The sequence below is a fragment of the Spermophilus citellus genome (genome assembly GCF_964194105.1).
Source record: "Spermophilus citellus genome assembly, chromosome: 11".
Lineage (NCBI taxonomy): Eukaryota > Metazoa > Chordata > Mammalia > Rodentia > Sciuridae > Spermophilus > Spermophilus citellus.
In genome coordinates, this window is record NC_138192.1 from 81,826,290 (window position 1) to 81,845,286 (window position 18,997).

Below are 18,997 nucleotides of genomic sequence, written 5' to 3' on the forward strand. Positions count from 1 at the left end.
CAGAACTGGTCTAGATTGAATGAACTTCTAAAACCAGTGCAGCTGATTAATAGGTGAACTTTTGAATTTATGATTCTGACTTTGATGAGTAATCCTTGCAGAAGATGTGACTCCTTTAATGACATTCTCACCATTTGTATTAAATTAAGGAAGTCAAGTCCTAGCTCTTGGGTTAAAAAACTCTTCTTCAAAAATAGCTGCCACTGCTTCTCAGCCGAGTCAGACCAATGCTTGATTTTCACATCCTCCTTCTCCTCCCAAAGGATTTGAGTTTGATAAAATTCCTTCAGGCTCTGAAATTGCTCTTCTACCTAAAAAGGAAAAGATAAATTCTCTTTTAGCATTCTGTTTTAAGAACACTTTAAAACAGAAAAAATGAACAGAAGATTCCAGTAAAAACCCAGGTAAAAGTTAAATTGAAACCACACTTTCAGAATTCTTTAAATAATTTTGAATATTATCAACTAACTGAAAAAACAGAAGAAATCTATTTAGATTGTTGACATACAGGACTACCACTGGGTAGCAAATTGAGTGGACAAGTTTTAAACCCAGAAAAACATTTATCGTAGCCAAAATCATTTTAATGTACTACATATTAGTGCATATTTCACAATTTAGGACAATTTGTGTCAAAGACTAGGTATTTCAGTTTCAAGCAGCTTGATAATTCAGAGGAAAAACACATACAGAATCATGGGCTACAAATCAGAAATAAATGTAAATTAATAAAAGATTATTAGTAATTAGTATATCGCCAGTGACTTCTTTATTTTTTTATATTTTGGTACCAGGGATTGAACCCAGGGGCATTTAACAACTGAGTCACATACCCAGCCCATTTTATTTTTCATTTTGAGATAGGGTCTTGCTAAGTTGCTTAGGGCCTCACTAAGTTGCTGAGGCTGTCTTTGAACTTATAATACTCCTGCCTCAGCCTCCCAAACTGCTGGGATTACAGGTGTGTACCACCACACATGGCTTCATCATTGATTTCTAATCAATGATAAGCCAGAATAAAGAGGCACAAATCATTCCTAATTTTCTGAATGGATTTTAACATTAAGTACATTCATGAGTTATTTTTATTGATATGGTACTTTGCCCCCCACCCAGAATTATATTTTCTCATTTGCCAGCCAATGTAAGCAATATTATTTTAAATTAGTCTCCTTGCATTGATTTTATATAATATCAAGTGTGTAACTATAGATTAACAAGTAATTGGATGATGTAGAAATAGTAGAAGTTATTTGACATAGATTTTTATGCATCTTGAATACTTAATGACTAAAAAACAAGACTCAAAGAGCTTTTAACTACCAAAAGTAATCCAAACAGAATAAGAACTTTCATTCAATAAGTCACCACATTTTAAAAGATTTTTTTAACTTATTCTCAATTTGAATGAACTTAATAGGAGAGTCTGCAGATAGGTTTTAGAAACAGAAGTTCTCTCCTGGTTCCATGTGCCATTTATTCACGTTTCTGTTCTGCCGGTGCTTGTTCAGCTCAGGATGAGTTTTTCTCAATTTTCTTCTCCTATTTATTCTTCATGAGCTAGTTAAAATGCTACCCCTCCATGGAGCCCTTTGAGATTCCCTCGTAGTAATTAAGCATGTATCTTCCTGGATACTCAAAGAAAGTTCTGAGATAGAGACCAATATTCAAACCACAACATGAAGATAGGTGTAACATGATGTTATGGGAACGCTCAGGAGAGATCACCACCTGTGTACAGAGTAAGTGGGGAAGAACTTCCCAAAGGAAGTGATGCTTGATCTGGGTCTTGAGGAGCTGTCCAGAGTGAGAGGTAGTAGAAAGGGATCCCAGGTGGAAGGAAAATGAGGCATAAAAAACCAAGCTGGAAAACAGTGACTGACTCAGAGAATGATAAATGATGTTAAACCGGGTGAAGTTCAGATTGCCCAAGCTCAGAGGTAAGAAAAGAGGCTATGAGGTTAATTGTGCTGGAACAAAGCCGAGCAACAAGATTCCATTTGTTTTCTACTGAAGCCACCATGACTGTGGCACATTCTTATTTGTCTGAAACAACTGATAGCTCCCCCTATGACTCAGAATTGGCACTGCAATCACCTGGCTTCCAGAGGGTCAACTGTGATGCGCTACTTGTCAAGATAATGGGTAGCCAGTTATGTGCAATTCTCAAAACAAACTTTAATCCATCCTCTTTATCAATAACTCAAAAAAGACTTGCATGTAAATGAGAATAATGCCATTATAGGAATTCACTTGTATCTGTAATAGTTTATTTTTAAGTGAATTAATAGTAAACATTATTACATCCATTTTTGGCAGAAAAAAATTATTGGCAACTTGCTTCACTAATTACATGTGAAAAATTACTTGAATTTCAAGATGATGAGGAATGTGGGAGAAGGGGAGCTCACAGATCTTTCAGGTTCTCTCAACAGACAGACACAGGAGAGCACAGCTTTTGAAAAGGGGAAAACAAAAAGAAGGTGATTAAACTTCAGCTTTGATGTTTAGCAGATGTTTGATATGAATGCCTAATTTTTAGAGTCTCAGCTTTTCTCACTTGTAAAATGATAATAATGGTAAGTAACTAAAACATGGCAGTTTGAGGATGAAGTAAAATCAGGAGTGAAAAGCATGGGGCCTGATACAAAATTAATGTTTATTAAAACTGGAAAAGACACTGAAGCCAGGATTGTCCAAAGATGTACTCCGAGGCTCTTCTTGGAGGAGTTGGGATATTCTAAAACTGGAGTGCTATAATATTTGCACAACTCTAAATATACTAGAAATCATTTCACTATAAAATTGTCAATTTTATGCTATATAAATTATACCTCAATAAAATCTAGTTTAAAAAAAAAAGCCAAAGGACATGAGAGTGGGTCATGAGGTTAAACAATTTCAACAGGACAAAACCTGAAAGTACACCACTTCATCTGTCCACCAGTAGGTAGCCTATAAGAACATTTTTTTTTTCCAGTGGAGTGAAGAGATGGCAAACAGTCAGGGTTGAAAAGGGAAACTGATTTGCAAGGGGATGAGGACTAATGAGGAAGGGCTAGTAGGAGCAAGGAATGCCAACCTCCCATTCCAAAACTGTGCATGTGAAGGAAAGTCAAATGACAGAGAGAGAGCCAAGGAGAGGACACGACTATGACAATACAACTATAGACCACAGGAAGCCTTGGAAAGAGGCAATTTGAAAAATTAGAGGATGGCTGCTAGAGCTAGTTCCAAAAAAACTTAAGAGTATATAGGGAGGGACTGGTTACTAATAGGGCTGAACAGGAATTGGGACATCACTTTATTGGAGCCAGTGGACAATGGGTAAATATGTCAATAAGTTTGGAAGTAGAAGGAAGTCAAGACTGTGAGGCTCAATGGCCTCATTTTTTTCCCAGTGTATGATATGTAAGGACAATGGCTGAGATTTAGGGGTGGGAACTGGGATAAGACACTTGAAGACCACTATTGAATGGGAATCAACTAGGCAGCATATGGGGGACCCAGCTGAGGTTGAGACCTATAAATAGCTCCAATCAGCATGACTGTATGATTTTCCATAGGAGCGTCTGGAAGCTTGGAAAGAGAAGATGAGTAAACAGACGTTGGACTGATCTAGTATTGGGAGTTGGCAGGGTTACTCTGGGTGGAAGGCAGGGAGTTGAGAGGAGGAAGAGTGGAATGGAAATGAGTAACCCCAACCCAGAGAAGCAAAAAGGAAAAGCCAGAGGGGGGGGGGAGGAACAGACCAGAGGCCTTGACAGGATTAGAAGGATGGAAGGCTCTGCCAGAGAGGGAAAGTGACATAGTTTAAGCAGGGAAACTGAGGGACATGATATTCTTCTGGGAAACAGGTATCTTCAAAGCTGAGGCTCCAGCCCTAGAGAAGCTCCTGGTCCCCAGGGCCAGAGTGGGCTGTGAAAGTGAATGCTTAATGTGAAGCCAGGGAGGAATTTTTTGACAATGAAGATGTAACAAGAAGTGTTTCATTGTAGCTTCTCTTCCATTTTGAGTCCTGAACAAAAATGTTCATCCACAGGATAATTCTAACAGTCATAATGTCTCTTCAAACTGGGGAGTTTAGGGCCAAGAACTAAAAAGAAGTAAGAAATGACCAACAGTTAAGGAAAGATGTGGAAAAGGACAGCATGGGTATCTGATATTTCTAGGTACTGGACATGAGCTTCCCCCTCCCCCAGTAGTAAGAATTTAGATCTGACAGAGGAGACCTGTGTGAGCAGGAAGGTGGGGAGGGGTGTTGAGAGTGAGGGTGTTAGAAGTTTAGAGATGAGAAAATAGAAATTGAGCATGAACCTTACCCCTGAGAGGACCTTGCTGGTTCTGGCTCCCACGAAACCAGAACCTGTGTTCCTGAACATAAGAGTCATCTGCATTGGCACAGGGTGCACAGTTCTCAGGGGTAAGTGAGGTAGATTTTTCTATTACTGATGCCATCTTCAAAGAAACTGACCTTTCAGAGATGAAATCCTAGTGCACTAGAGGGAATGTTAGAGATATCTGGTATGGCCTTGTCAAAAAAAAAAAAAAAAAAAAAGCCTCAGAAGAATCTAAGAGAGGTAACTTATTAAAAGGTATCCAACAAGATAGATGACTGATTGAAGCAATGGCCTGTAATTTCCAATTCTATATATTTTAAATGACCCACACTAACTCCTCAGTATTCAGATTTCGGTGGTTTAGAAAGTGACTATTTTCAAACAATTTTGTTCTATGCTAGATTATGGTAAATATGGATAAGACATAGTAAATAATGTTGCAATACTTTATTGGTGCATACATCTACATGTACACATTTTTAAAAATGAAACAATTTGCTCTTCAAGCCTTTGTATGGTGCATTGAAGAATAAAAAGCCTGTAAGTGAGGGCATGTACTGGGCAGAAGATAAGGAACTACCTGTCAGGGCAGAGTATTGATCCCCATAGAAAATAGGAGAAAGGCAGAGGTCACCTTGTCAACACATCCTACTGTACCTCCTCTGATGACTTTAGAAATGCTATGTAGCTTTGCAGGACTTGTGACCTGGAGGTGATGCTCTGGCCAAGTATGTTTAATTCTTCCTCTAGCCATTGAGCTTTAAAAGAAAGTGATGCTACTTCATCAGATTCAAATTCATTTTTCTCCAACATGGCTTTTGCAGCTGCTTCCAATGCCTGTGATGTCTCCTGTGAAAACAAAGTACAAGAGGTCAGAAGCTGACAGGGGAATCATGAACATTCACATTTCATTAGCCTTCTGCACATCCATCTATTGCGATTATTAATTGAATTTGTCCTGAGAATTTACTCAACAAAAGAAAGGCACAACTTTTCAAATTCCAAAAAGAAGAAAAAAAGGCACTTAAAATGGAAACCATCTCAAGTCGCTCCTTGGTTCTATCAGCTACACTTCTCATTTAGAACATTCTATTTTCTGTGTCACAAATAGCAGGAAGGTTGTTTCATATAAAGTTTGTGAAACAAAAATGGCAGGAAAGTTTTAAGTAATTTAAGTGAAATAATTATCCATGAGAATTGCTTCATGAAATTTAACAATAGCTCTAACAAATTCATGGGCTAATTTTATTAAATGAGATGACAAGTTTACAAAACTTGTTCATTCCTTCTTAATTTACAAAAAATGGCATATCAATCATGCAATCTTACTCAAATGCCTATATAGAAGTATTCTTAAACACAGGTAATGGAAATGTACATATCAGATCTGAACAAACCAAATAATTGATGAATTTAACTTGCTTAGGACTCTTTCTTCTTCATGAAATTTCTGGCTGGTGGACTCTTACCATTGATTAAATGGATCAGTAAGTATTGTAGGCACTACCTACAGTCATTTGCCACATAACAATGTTTCAATGATGGATTGCATATATGAGGAACAGTGGTCCGTTTAGATTATAAAGGAGCTGAAAACTTCCTAGTGCCCATGCCATTCTGAATGGCACCACACATTTCTCATGTATCTGTGGTGATGCTGGTATGACAACTCTACAGCACTGCCAGTTGTATAAAAGTAAAGCACATACCATTATGTAGAGTACATAATACTTGATAATAAATTACTGTTACTGATTTATGTATTTATTATACTATACTTTTTATTATTGAGAGTGAACTCTTCTATTTATGTAAAAAAAAAAAAAAACACGTTTACTGTAAAACAGTGTGCCTGGTTACATTGCCAGCAGCCTCTCAAATCTTGTGTTCACCACATCTCTTAATTGCTCCAAGAAGCATGTCAAGCAATTGACCTATTCCATTTAGGACTGTGGAGCACACTCTGTAATGTTCACACAACAAAAATTGTCCAGCAGTACATTTCTCAGGACCCCCCATGGTTAAGTGACTCATGACGGTACAATTGCCATAGAAAAAGCCATGTAAATTTCCATGTGAGAACAAGCTAAGAATCAAGGAGAAATGGGAGAGAAAAGCTTCATTTTCATTTGCAGAAGGAAGCGTTGCTTCCCTGCATATGATTAATATGCTTCCCATGTGCTCCACTGAATGAAGTTAATTTTAATTTACAAGCCCTTTTTCATGGTAGCACTCTGGGAAGAAGAGAAGCATGGGATTTCTCCCCATGAAATCTCTTCCCTGCTACTAAAGTTTTTGAAATAAAAACATTAACATATAAGTGTTATTTTAGACCTTAAATAATAAATTCAAAGTACTCCATTTAAAAACATTGGTGTGTCTGAGTTTTGGGTGGGGGCCATCTGTGAAGAGGGCTCTTCTGCTAAAAACTGGAGTCCCAGGGCTCTTGTTGAGGACCTGGGTGAGTTAGACTTGACTCTCACGTTAGACTTGACCTGCAAGCCCTGCTGTGCAGGCAGAGACTTCACTAAAGGTTTGGGGCTGCTGATAGGAATCATTGAACCCAAGTTCCATGAGAAAAAGCAGGAGGGTGCTAAAGAAGGTGCTGAGGCGGGGATGGGGCACTTCTGCCTGAATGCTGAGAGCCATTGCCTCCTGGAATCTTGCAATTATGCATGCTCCTTCTGATGATTTTCTTTTGTGACATACTCTAAGCATAAAATCACACACACACACACACACACACACACACACACACACACACACACCAAAAAAAAAAAAAAAAAAACCTGTAGAGAAATACCTCCTCTGGAACCCACAAAAGGAGTTGCTAATATGTTTCAGGAAAGGAAAAAAAGCCAAATGAGTATTTAATACTAGGCTGTAATATTGAGTTTCAGTGAGCTTAAATGCTCTAATAAATGCACATATAAATATAAATAATTTAGACACACATAATAGTATGAGTTTTTAAGTCATTATTTGATACATACTAATCTAGAAATGTATCCCTTAAGGGAGCTAAAATTAAGTTTTAGAGCTATGGAACATTTTAAACATAATATTTGCAAAATCAGAGCCATAATAATAATTTTTATTTTAATTTACCTTAGCTTGCATATCTAATTCCAGATATTTATTTAAAATCTTCTCAGATTCAGAAAGACTGAAACCAATATCCATTGCATTGGAAACAACCGGAATGATTTTCTGAATTGACATATCCACCTTTAGAAATAAAGAATATATTGCAGTCTTAGTAAATATATTTGCATATATGGATGCATATATATAAAGAAAACAAATACTGCTGTATATATTCTTATTGTGCTTTAAAATATATAAAATTTAATCTAAAAGAGTTTCAAATACTTCAGCCCTTCATATCTTAATAATGCTCCTCTTTCACATGAAGTAAGACTAGTAACCCACCAACAGAGGGTATATGATTAAGGATATTTCTTTTATTAAGAGCAATGAGATATCATCAATCATTCACATCCTCTCAGAACTTACTATCTACATTACCTACAAAGGATGATAATACACTTGCAAATGTGTCAACAGAGTTGAATTTATCTGTTAAGTTGAATGAGACCAATTTACAGGCACATTTTGAAATAGAATCCAGAGCATAACTTATGAGACAATCCAGAGACGACCCTATAGGTTGCTGCCTTTAGGAATGAACCGTTCTGGGGAAGCACCAACCCCTGCACATGTAATAGTTAAACACAGGGACATATGTGACTCATTCAATTGAAGAACTTGGGGAATTGTAACTTGATCTTTGGTACGCATGAATCAATGGATAAAGAGACCCTTGAAGGGTTCCATTCCATTCAAGTTACTTCCTTCATTCCCTTGCTCGATCTAGAGTCCATACATCCCACAAACTGGCTGTGAATTGGCAGTAAGACTAGTAGCCAACAGCTGTTTGAATTCCAACAGTGTTTTCCACCTCCACCAAATTAGCTTGCGTCTCAAGCTGTAGGGAATGAGGAACCACAGCCGCTCCTGTATTTAGACTCTCCCTGGACTCAATCATCAGAACAAGGCTCACATTCCCGAATGTTTGGATACATAATAGAAGGAAAGGTAATTTAAAATAGAGACATTGTTATTTAATGTCTTCTGTTGCAAAACATACTAATTATACTCACTTAAGTTCAAGATTGCAAATCCACTGTATAATGAAACCATCATTGAAAATTTGAGACCCAGCCTCTGCAGCAAAGTTCATCAGCATTAGTATTACTGGGATATCATTAGTTTTTACTGTCTATGCCAAGCCACAGAGAATTTTTAATTTAGTCAATATGTGGATTCTTGTCCTTATTCCCCTTTGAAAATAGGAAATGTTTCTATAACAAGCCAATGTATTCATTTTTTTCCATCTTTTTTTATGCAAAATGACTGTATCTCTTGAAATGGTCTGGTTCAACGAAGCATGGTAATGTTAATTTATTCCCAGAAAAACCTAAAACCATTATTTCTAGTGTCTATCTATCCATGTATTCATCTGTCTGTAACCCTCACATTATATGGTGCCATGCTAACATATGTGCATATTGGAACCATACACAGAACCACATAAAGGACCTTATTCTGATGTGTATGTGGTTCAGTTACACAGAACTGTGCAAGATGAGAGCTACCTTGTGTGTATACAATCAGGCTAGAGGTGGCATATTGTATTAGATACCTGTTTTTGCATGATATGATGATTCACGAGCAATAGTGAGTTATGAGTGTTTGGTCAGTTGTAGGACCTCATGTGGCACATGACAGAAGCTAAAGGAGACACACCTGTGACCCTCTCCATGTCCACACATAGCAGTCACAATACCATCTACAATCAACAATTTAGAAGTTTTAGTTTCATTGCATGAAACTACCTTCCTTAGATGATTCTCCACGGAGGCTGTTAATTGCTGCTTCTTAAGAGCAAATTCCTTGTGTGCTGAACACTGTTGGGTCAACTGGTCCACTCGTCTCTGAATGTGTCCCATCATCTCATGGACACCCGTCACTCGAAAGCTGAACCGAGAAAGCCAGCTGTTAGTTCACTCAACCCAACACAAAAGTCCCAGGAACAGGGAACATTTGAAAACAGTTCTGCTTCCTTACATTAAGTACAAGTTAGTGATAGTCATCTGCTTTAGAATAATAGTAGTTATACTGGTGGGGCAGAGAGACAACTGAATCATGTTCCTTTGTTTTAAATCAGTCAGTCCTAAAGGAAAAGATAAGTTATGGGTTTTTGCAACAGGTCTTGTCCTCTTTTGAAAGGTTTACTTTTTAATATTTCTCTAAGATATTTTAAGAACCATATGGCAAAAGGCACAGCATGTTAGCCAAGAGTTTTCCTGAGGGTATTATTTAAAAGGTTCATTTAACTAAAGTTGTTCTTTTTTTTATTATTTGTTCTTTTCAGTATACATGACAGTGGAGTATATTTTGACATATTACACACACATGGAATATAACTTATTCTAATTAGGTAAAGATGCTCTTTGAACAGAAATATATATCAGCCAATTAACAAAACATTTACTAACCAATAGGATAAAATATTTATATAACAGTAAGGCCCTTGTTCTTAATGATCCTGAATACTCATGGCTAGACTTGTTAGATGAGAACTAAGTTATCACCAACAATTAGGTATCAAATACACTTATGCATAAAAAAGAAACCCACTCTCACATTGTCATTTTCTTCTCTGGTCTTGTGAAACAAACAAACAAAAAAAAGCCACACAAGAGCTCATAAAATGAAAATGCCTTTGAAACAATGAATGAACTTGGAGTTGGACATCTAAACAGGTTTCCAAACCAGTTCCAAGTTGGGCACACCAACAAGGCAAGACAAAGGAAGAACACTATGGATGGAATGAGCACTTTTAAATCTTTACCCCTATCCCTAAAAGAGGACCTGGCCTACTATTTAAGAAGTTAAAGTCATTAATTCCTATCAGTCATTTCTTTCAAACACTAATAAAGATTAACATGATGACTCTTAAATTTAATTACACAGAGTTAAAAAAAAAAAGATCTTTGAACGAGGTACAGATTTAAGTAATTTTACCTCAAATAATTAATTTATGGCTCTGTAAAAATGAATTTAATTAGTAATGAAATGAGGGCAAGATCCCAAATGGCTAAGAGGTGAAAGTAATCTCACTGGAATGACAATGAGGCTGTGTCCTGTGGGCACCACAGGGGCCCCAGACAAGTGTAATTGGGGGAAATATGGATCCATTGCAAGAAGTCTTATTCCTAGCACATAATGTTCCACAGACATCACACTTGGAACAATTAGTTTTGCATTTGAATACTCAGAGACAGTGAAGAATATAATAAAGTCATCAGGAGAACTTTAAAAGTAATTCTTAATGATACTTATATCCATGAATTTTGTGGAAGCAGTGTACTGGTAATCCTAATCATATTTGACTAGGTTTTAGACTGAGACACAATTTGCTAAAAAGGCACTTAAAAGCTCAGCTGTCCTATACTCTACTGGTTCCAAGTTTTCTGTGAACACGAAAATCTGGAATGAGAAAGATAAAGACAATAAAGTGGCACTGTGAAACGGTACAAAGGACAACGCTTATAAAAGGAAACTGGCAAACATGTAGCAAGGAAAGATAGCTTAGAAATGGTAGAAAATGCCGTTGCTAAAATAAAAGGAATTTGGAAATGATTAACAAAATTCGGAAAGAGTAGAACTTGAAAAAGAATTGCATCAACCAAGATGAAAGAAGCTACTCCTACTTCTGGGTGGCCTTCTGTGGTCCCCCAACAGAATGCACTCTGCACCTATTGCAGACAGGGCCTATCTTACTAACCAGATTTACAATGGGGGCCTGTGGGACCCAAAGAAGATAGCTTGGAGTTAACTACAATTTTATAATAGGCTGCTCCCTGGGGGAAACCAGTCCTCAGTAACCAGGTCCAGCCAAGCCTCTTGATTCTTGTTCACATCACTTCTTTGTACTTTGGCCATCTCTGAAGAATATAGGTGGCAGCCAAATCTGGGACTTATCCATAAGTCCCAGTCAGGGTGTTTCAGGTACCAGGGCTCAGACCCACTCTCTGATTCTAACCCAAACTTGCTCTAATATCCCCACTCCTCCTGAATTCCCCACCTGTGTCCCTATTTTGCATTTCAATCATGGTGCTCTGATTCTGTTCACACTAAACCAGTCTCCTCTTTGGCCATTAAAATCTATAAGGAGCTCCTTCTCCTCTAAACTCATGACACCCAATTGTAGAGTACAAGGCAAATATGGACTGTGATTCTGACAGCTTTGCATGTAATTTTAATAACAGCCACTACTTAATAAATTCTTGTAACAAACATGTCTCTTCGAAAGGTACCGATAACTCCAAATTTTTAGACAATGTAATAGAAGCTCCAGAGGTGAGATAGTTTGCCTTACAGACACACAGCTAGTAAGTAGGAAACATCTGACTTAAAGTCAGGTTTCTTTTTTTTTTTTTTTTTAGAGAGAGTGAGAGAGGAGGGAGAGAGAGAGAGAGAGAGAGAGAGAGAGAGAGAGAGAGAGAGAGAGAATTTTTAATATTTATTGTTTTAGTTCTTGGCGGACACAACATCTTTGTTGGTATGTGGTGCTGAGGATCGAACCCGGGCCGCAGCATGCCAGGCGAGCGTGCTACCGCTTGAGCCACATCCCCAGCCCCAAGTCAGGTTTCTTAAATACCAAAATATATACACTTATTATATTTAATTTTTTGAATTAATGACTAATTTAATGTCTTAATTTTAGAAGATTCAGATGATACTGGTTTTGTTTTTACCATAAGATACTATAATTATAATTAATAAAAGTCATTATTGAAATCTTACTGTGATAAGGCACCATTTTTAATGTCTCAAATAGTGCCTTTTCTAGTTATTCAACGACCCTACCCCATATGTTTTTGAACTATAATCACTATCCTCATTTTACTTATGGGCAGACTGAGAACAGATGCTCAGTAAGTTGACCAGTTATGAATTGGCAGAGCCAAGATTTGTTCATCGATCTCAGAGTTCACACTCTACCACTTTACAGTACCTTATCTGAGTCTGTGACACATGACATAGGGTGAGGGGCATTTTTCCTCTAGAATTAACTTTCCTTTATTGAGTGTTATTGGCTATCATACAAACAGCCTAGGCCTGGCTGACGTGCTCTTGAAATTGGCTGGCTTGGGCTGGGAATGTGGCTCAGGCAGTAGCGCACTTGTCTGGAATGCGTGCGGCCTGGGTTCGATCCTCAGCACCACATACCAACAAAGATGTTGTGTCCGCCGAGAACTAAGAAATAAATATTAAAAAAAAAAGAAGAAAAAAAAAGAAAGTGGCTGGCTTCTCTAGGTAATGCAATATCTGCCTGTTGTTTTCAAAGTGGCCACTAGATGGGCGTGGTACCTTGTCCAAATGACAGGTCTTGCTGGTGCCTCCAGCACAGAAAATGGAACGAGGATAACTATTTAGTGGAAATAGGAAATAAAATGTTCCTTCAGTTAAAAATACTGTTTTTTTTTAAAGCAATGTAATATTTTAATTTAGATAAACCATAACCAACCAAATAGAACTATTTCTGCTTTTGTTTTTCAATGACCTAGGAGGCTCTGTTTTATTTTGTGGTGATTTGTTACTTATAATGCACTCTATTAATTACATTGTAAATTCATTAAGTGGAAAAGATGGTATCTTATTCATTCTTCTATCTCTTGTAGCCCTGAGCATATAGACTTATAAGTAGCAGATTAATGCACAATTTAAAATTAAATAAAATACAGTCAGATCAATATTTAAGTGAAGAGAATATATAGATTTAAGGATGGGAAAACATATATACACAGTTACCATATTTAAAATATCACTGATAACAGTGACCAATAGTTTTCAAATAATGATGGCTTTGCACTTTTGGCCACGTACAGACGTCAAGCTTGTCTATTTATTCTTTTTTGCTGTGCTAATCAAACCCAGGGCCTTACACATGCTAGGTAAGCACTCCACCATTAAGCCACGCCCCTGGTGACTTTAGACTGTGTAAAGACTGCCTCATTTCTTCTCTGGTATGCTTTAGCATTTATAGTTGGATTTAACTGAGTTTGTCATGTATAGTTTGGTTCATCTGATACTTACTCTCATCTATTTATAGCCTTAGGAGAAAAGACTAAATTCTTCTGCTATGCAATATTACCTGTCCATTATTGCCATCCTGCTTGTGGCCTATCCTCCTTCCTTGGTATGAGAAGCTCCCAATCATCCTTCTCACCTTAACTAGTTCCTTTTTCTCTCTATATCCCATCTAGCTCATCTCTGTATGATTGGTAGTAATCTCTTCCTTTTCCCCAATTTCTCAGTTGGCATATACCCATCCAACTCCTAGTCTCAGAGCTACTATGGTCTTTTCTATTCTTCCTCAGTAAAACCTTAATCTGCAGATTATAACCAGCCCCTATTCTAGGCCTGATCATTTTCAGGTAGAAAATTTATAGGCTTGATTCCAGACTCTAATTTTCACCATTCTAAAACATTTTTAAAACATGCATAGCATACATATTGGCAATTTCCTCAGTGCCTGAAGAGCAAATGGCTTGATCAAAGGAAAGATCTGACTTCACAATTTGCCAGCAATTCTTATATGAACTGAAAATAAAGAAATAGAATTCCATCTGTCACCAGCAATGAGTTCTGTTACTTCACAGTCACATTAAATTAATGATGGGACAAGGACTGATGGTGAGTAACAGAAATGTGGTAGAACAAAATATGGTACCCTGTTACCCTTTTCTGATTCTGAAGCAACATTGCTTATGTGCATCTGATTGGGAGTTGAAGGGGCAGGGGTTAGTCCAGATCTAATCACCCATGGCCTATGGTCTGCATTGGACTGGCCTTTGGGCTTTCCCTGTAAGAAAGGATTAAGTTGTGCCTATCAGTAGCATGGGGTGCATCAGATTATTCCTGATGTTGACTTTGACTTTCTAATACTCAGAAACAACAGACTGTGGAGGCTTCCTTCGACATTTGTTAGAAGCTCCATACTGGGAGCCAACAGAGAGAAAGGAAGGGAAAAGTAAAACAATTTTTTTTTTTCTCTCAAGAAGCAAAGACACATTGACTTCTGGTTCAAGAATAGGCTGTTCTATTTACTGTAGGAAAGCAGTTGCCCTATCTTATCTGTCACAAATCAGGGCAGGAGAAGGAGCAAATCCCAATGTTAATATGTTCTAATGATTCTTTCTGGAAAATGACAACTTACTTTCACCCCTTTCATAAATTACTATTGGCAGCCCATCTGGATTAGGAGCTAAACCAGATGGTAAGTACTTGACAGCTTACTCTGTCTCATCAAAAGGGATCAGCTGACCATATTTTTCTTTCTGTCTGTGGACAAATTATACTTGGAAGATGGAAAAAAGTCTTCCTTGTCTTTAGCTTTCTGTTTCTTTTACCAGGAACCCGAACACTGTCCCTTCATGTTTACGCCTGTGTTTATTTTGGAGGAAACAGCTGCTATTGTCTAGTTTGCATCCTTCTTTGAAAAAATATCATTTGCACTGTAGACATGAAATGCATGTTTTTAATAACAATTTTTAAGTTATTTGATAACCTCTCTCCACCAAACAAATCACAACATGCACATGTGCGTACACACACACACACACACACACACACACACATTGTTTTATATATACATAACAAAGAAGAAACAGTAAGAAGTGGAGCTGAAGCCAAAGGGCTCTGGGATTGGGTCCAGATCATATAGAGATGGCCCAAAGTTCCATTCCTGAGGCCACAGAGACCATCATATGTGTACTGTGCAAAGGGTGCCATAACTAGGACTCTACCTGAAATCAGTAATAGGGATGTGATTCTCCCTCATTGTTAAAGGAGACTGAAAAATGCAGCCACTTGCTACTGGAGCCATGGCTTATACTTAGCAGGATTTGCACCAAGCCCTCTCTTCTCCTCTCCTGGTTCCCTGATCACATCTCTGAGAGCCACAGTATCTGCATGGGCTCCTGTATGAACCTGATCACATGACAGAAGTATGATTCTGGACAGTGGGTACTGTGAATCCAGGGGGAAACCACTGCAAAGCTTGTGAGGAGAAAAGAGCAAAGAGGAAAGAATAAAGCAAGCAAGATAGCCAAAGTGCAAGCCCCTCCCCCTCCAAATGAGCACATAATACAACATCTCAAACATACAAGAAAAAGCAATCCTAAAACACTCGACCATCAAGAGATAAATGTACTCCAGCTGGAATGAAAATAAGGAGAGCAATTTGAAAATAAATACCTCTGAGCTCAATGGAGATAAAGGAAAAATCAACATTCACAATTAAATAACAAGAAACTCTGAAACAAAAACAGACAGAAATAAAAACAAAATTGGATCTGGAAAAAAAATTAAAATCCTAGAAATGAAAACAACATAACTACTAAAACTAAGGGGAAAAAAATCAACAAATGGAAACAAAGGGAAAATTTAAAAAGAAAATTCATCCTAGGGTCTCACTGAGCAGGGAACAGGAAGAACCAGGAATGAAAAGCATGAAAGACTTGTGTGAGAGAGACTGAGGTCTTCTTATAACAGGAACAGCAGAAAAGCCATATTTAAAAGACATTTCTTGAGATTTTCTTATTTATGACATACTCAGACAAAAACATACAACAAGAGCTAAACAAATAATTACATTCATTTGAGATAATTTGGAAAAATAAAAACACATTTTGGTGTATTTCCTGCCAAAAAGTTTGGTTTGGGGTTTGGTTTGCAGTCCTCCTAATACCCATAAATCCATACAAAATTCTTTAATGTATTTTCATGTAAAAAGAGGAGTTAATCAGGATTTTGCTTCCTCTCCCGACTATTTTGATTTCTGTTGGTTACCACTGCTTCCCTTGGTTGATATTATGGATGTTAATGAACTCAGGACAGAACATGGTTTTGTTTATTCACTCATATCCACTCAGCACCACATTGTAAAGACACTGCCTTGAAATATTCTTCCAACTCATTTCTTTGTTAGGTTGGAGGATGGGGATTACTTTTTTTTCTTTTCCATTTAAGATCTCTGGTATATATGTTCAGTGTGATAGGGGCTTTCTTTGATAACATGCCAGTCCCTTAACAACATTTCATATCAAGTCACCTGGTGTGTAATGTTAACGACAGAAGAGGTTTCCTAATTGGTTTCGGCTTGCAGGTTAATATTATAGTCCCAATGTGATGATATTGTCACAAGTAAAACAATTAATAATGACTTAGAACAGCAACCAAATGAAAAAAGAAGCCACAAGGGGCTGGAGTTGTGGCTCAGTGGAAGAGCGCCTGCCTCATACATGTGAGGCACTGGGTTCGATCCTCAGCACTACATAAAAATAAACAAATAAAAGAAAGGTATTGTGTCCATTTACAATGAATATATATATATATATATATATATATATATATATATATATATATATATATATATACTTATATATAAAAGAAGCTACATGGTAGATATGAGAAATGCAAAGAAATTCAAAGAAAGTATTATGTAGTAGGTGTAGATTCTGTTCATCTTGGCTTGAAGATACAGACCCTATACTCATCTCCACCTTCCAAATTCCACTACCATTCATCACCGTCTCCATCAATCCCACTCCTTCTCTTGTCCTGTCCTGATCACAGAGTTTGGCATTGTGTTACCTTTGTTTGCAGCAGTATCTCTAGCACTCACTGTGTCCTTGGCTCCTTGTGCCTGGTGCACACTCTTGGTGTGTGGCTCCCTCATTGAGTTTCTTGAGATTGGGGCCATAGCTTGGACTGGCCCCCTGAGGCCCAGGGGCCAAGATGCTTGTAAGTATGTTCAGTAATTTTTTAAATAAACTGAAAGAGAGAAAAACTCCAGAGAAGTTGGGACTCGAGTTGAAACTAGAAGATAGACGCAGTACATCTTTAGCACACTAAGAGTAAAAATGAATCCAGATCCACCAAGCAACCAGGTTCCTTGTCATTGATTGAAGTTAAATAAAAAGAAGATAAAGACCCAGATAGAGCTAGCAACCTAACAGAGCAGTTGAGGCTGACATTCCAGTACTCATTTTACCTGTTACTGCTGAGGAACAGATGCTATAGCAAGATGCTGAATTTCTCCACAAAACAGGGAAATTAGTAATAGTGGTGCCTACAATGAGGGTGAGGATTAAATGAATGAATGAATTAAACACACAGGCATTTTCCATTATTGCTAATGAGCCTTTGAACACAGTCCAAGTGCTGCCCAACTCTCTGGTCTTGTGTTAGGCCCTTGCCCCCTGCAGCCCTGTCCTCCAGCCACACTGTCCTTCTTTCTATTATGCTCTTCTGTTGCTCTGTGGGGTCCACTCATCCCCTAGCTATTTGCCTGGCAGCCTCTTCTCCTTCCAGAGTTCTCCCTTGACTCCAGGGTCTGCCACAGTCCTCTCCCTGCACTCACTCTCTTCCCATTTTGCTTTTCTATCTACTGGTAGTTCTCATTGCTACATAAGAGCACCTCACTTTTTTATGTGTTTAGTTGTTTCCTTCTTTCCAGTAGAATAGAAGCAGCAATATGAGGACAGACACTTCACCTGTCACAATAGATGCTCAAGAGCACCTAAACTATTTTTGGATGAATAAACAAAACCATGTTCTGTCCTGAGTTCATTAACATCCATAATATCAACCAAGGGAAGCAGTGGTAACCAACAGAAATCAAAATAGTCGGGAGAGGAAGCAAAATCCTGATTAACTCCTCTTTTTACATGAAAATACATTAAAGAATTTACATTGATATGTATCAAAATGCATTCTACTGTCATGTATAACTAATTAGAACAAATTTAAAAAAAGAATTACACTTGGAAATATCTATTGCCAAATTCAAAAGTAAAACATAATTTATACACTAAAAAAAGAAAAAAAACAAGTTAGCTTATTGTGCAGTGCTTAACAGAAATCAATTTAGCAGATTGATAATCACTGTTCTTGATAAACATGTTTAAGCCAAATAACTGTAGGGTACTCTATTATGATAAAAACATTTGAATTGGTCCAGTAAATTCTAAAGTGGCACTATAAAAAAATTAATCATTTGGAGTTAAAAATTTTTAAAAAAGAATTTACATTGAGAAATTAATGAGTTTTGGATCACAACAGGTAATATTTAAAGTTAAACCAAAGCAAAATGAGACTTAGAAGCCTAAATCCACCATTAAAAGGCATAATGAACATCCTTATTTTGGGACATAAATTGAACTGATATAATTTTACTCATAAATCCTAAATTAATTTTAGCAAAGAGGAAAGGCAAATGAATACTTCATAAGGTTGCCTGGTCCTGCTGGGTGTTTCCATGTTTTTGAGCTCTGAATTAGTAGCTGTACTTGAGGGAAAAAAAGGAGTCCCTCTGGAAAACTTTGCCCTCAAACAAGGTCCTGGGATCAGCACTTCCAATCACTACAGCTTCCTGTGGCTTCAAAACTACAGAATTCTTCTTGGTAGCCAGCGATGTTTGGTCTATTGCTAGACTCAGTGCTAGAGGAGGATGCCAAGCCAGACCGAGAAAGAGATGAAGAAGGCCAAAACCCAGGGCTTGCAAACTTGGAGGGTCTCCA

At 37.5% G+C, this 18,997-nt stretch overlaps 1 protein-coding gene across 5 annotated transcripts in view; it reads right to left on the reverse strand.

Annotated features, from left to right (window-relative positions):
* The window catches only part of CCDC141 (coiled-coil domain containing 141), a 183,910-nt gene that overhangs the window by 41,262 nt on the left and 123,651 nt on the right, over positions 1-18,997 (reverse strand). For all 5 annotated transcript variants that reach the window (XM_081261638.1, XM_081261640.1, XM_081261639.1 and 2 more), the window contains 4 exons: positions 9,239-9,380; positions 7,449-7,568; positions 4,998-5,189; positions 132-311 (listed from right to left, as the gene is read on the reverse strand). In XM_081261638.1, coding sequence (XP_081117764.1) covers positions 132-311; positions 4,998-5,189; positions 7,449-7,568; positions 9,239-9,380 — 634 coding nt within the window. The remainder of the gene's footprint in view (positions 1-131; positions 312-4,997; positions 5,190-7,448; positions 7,569-9,238; positions 9,381-18,997) is intronic.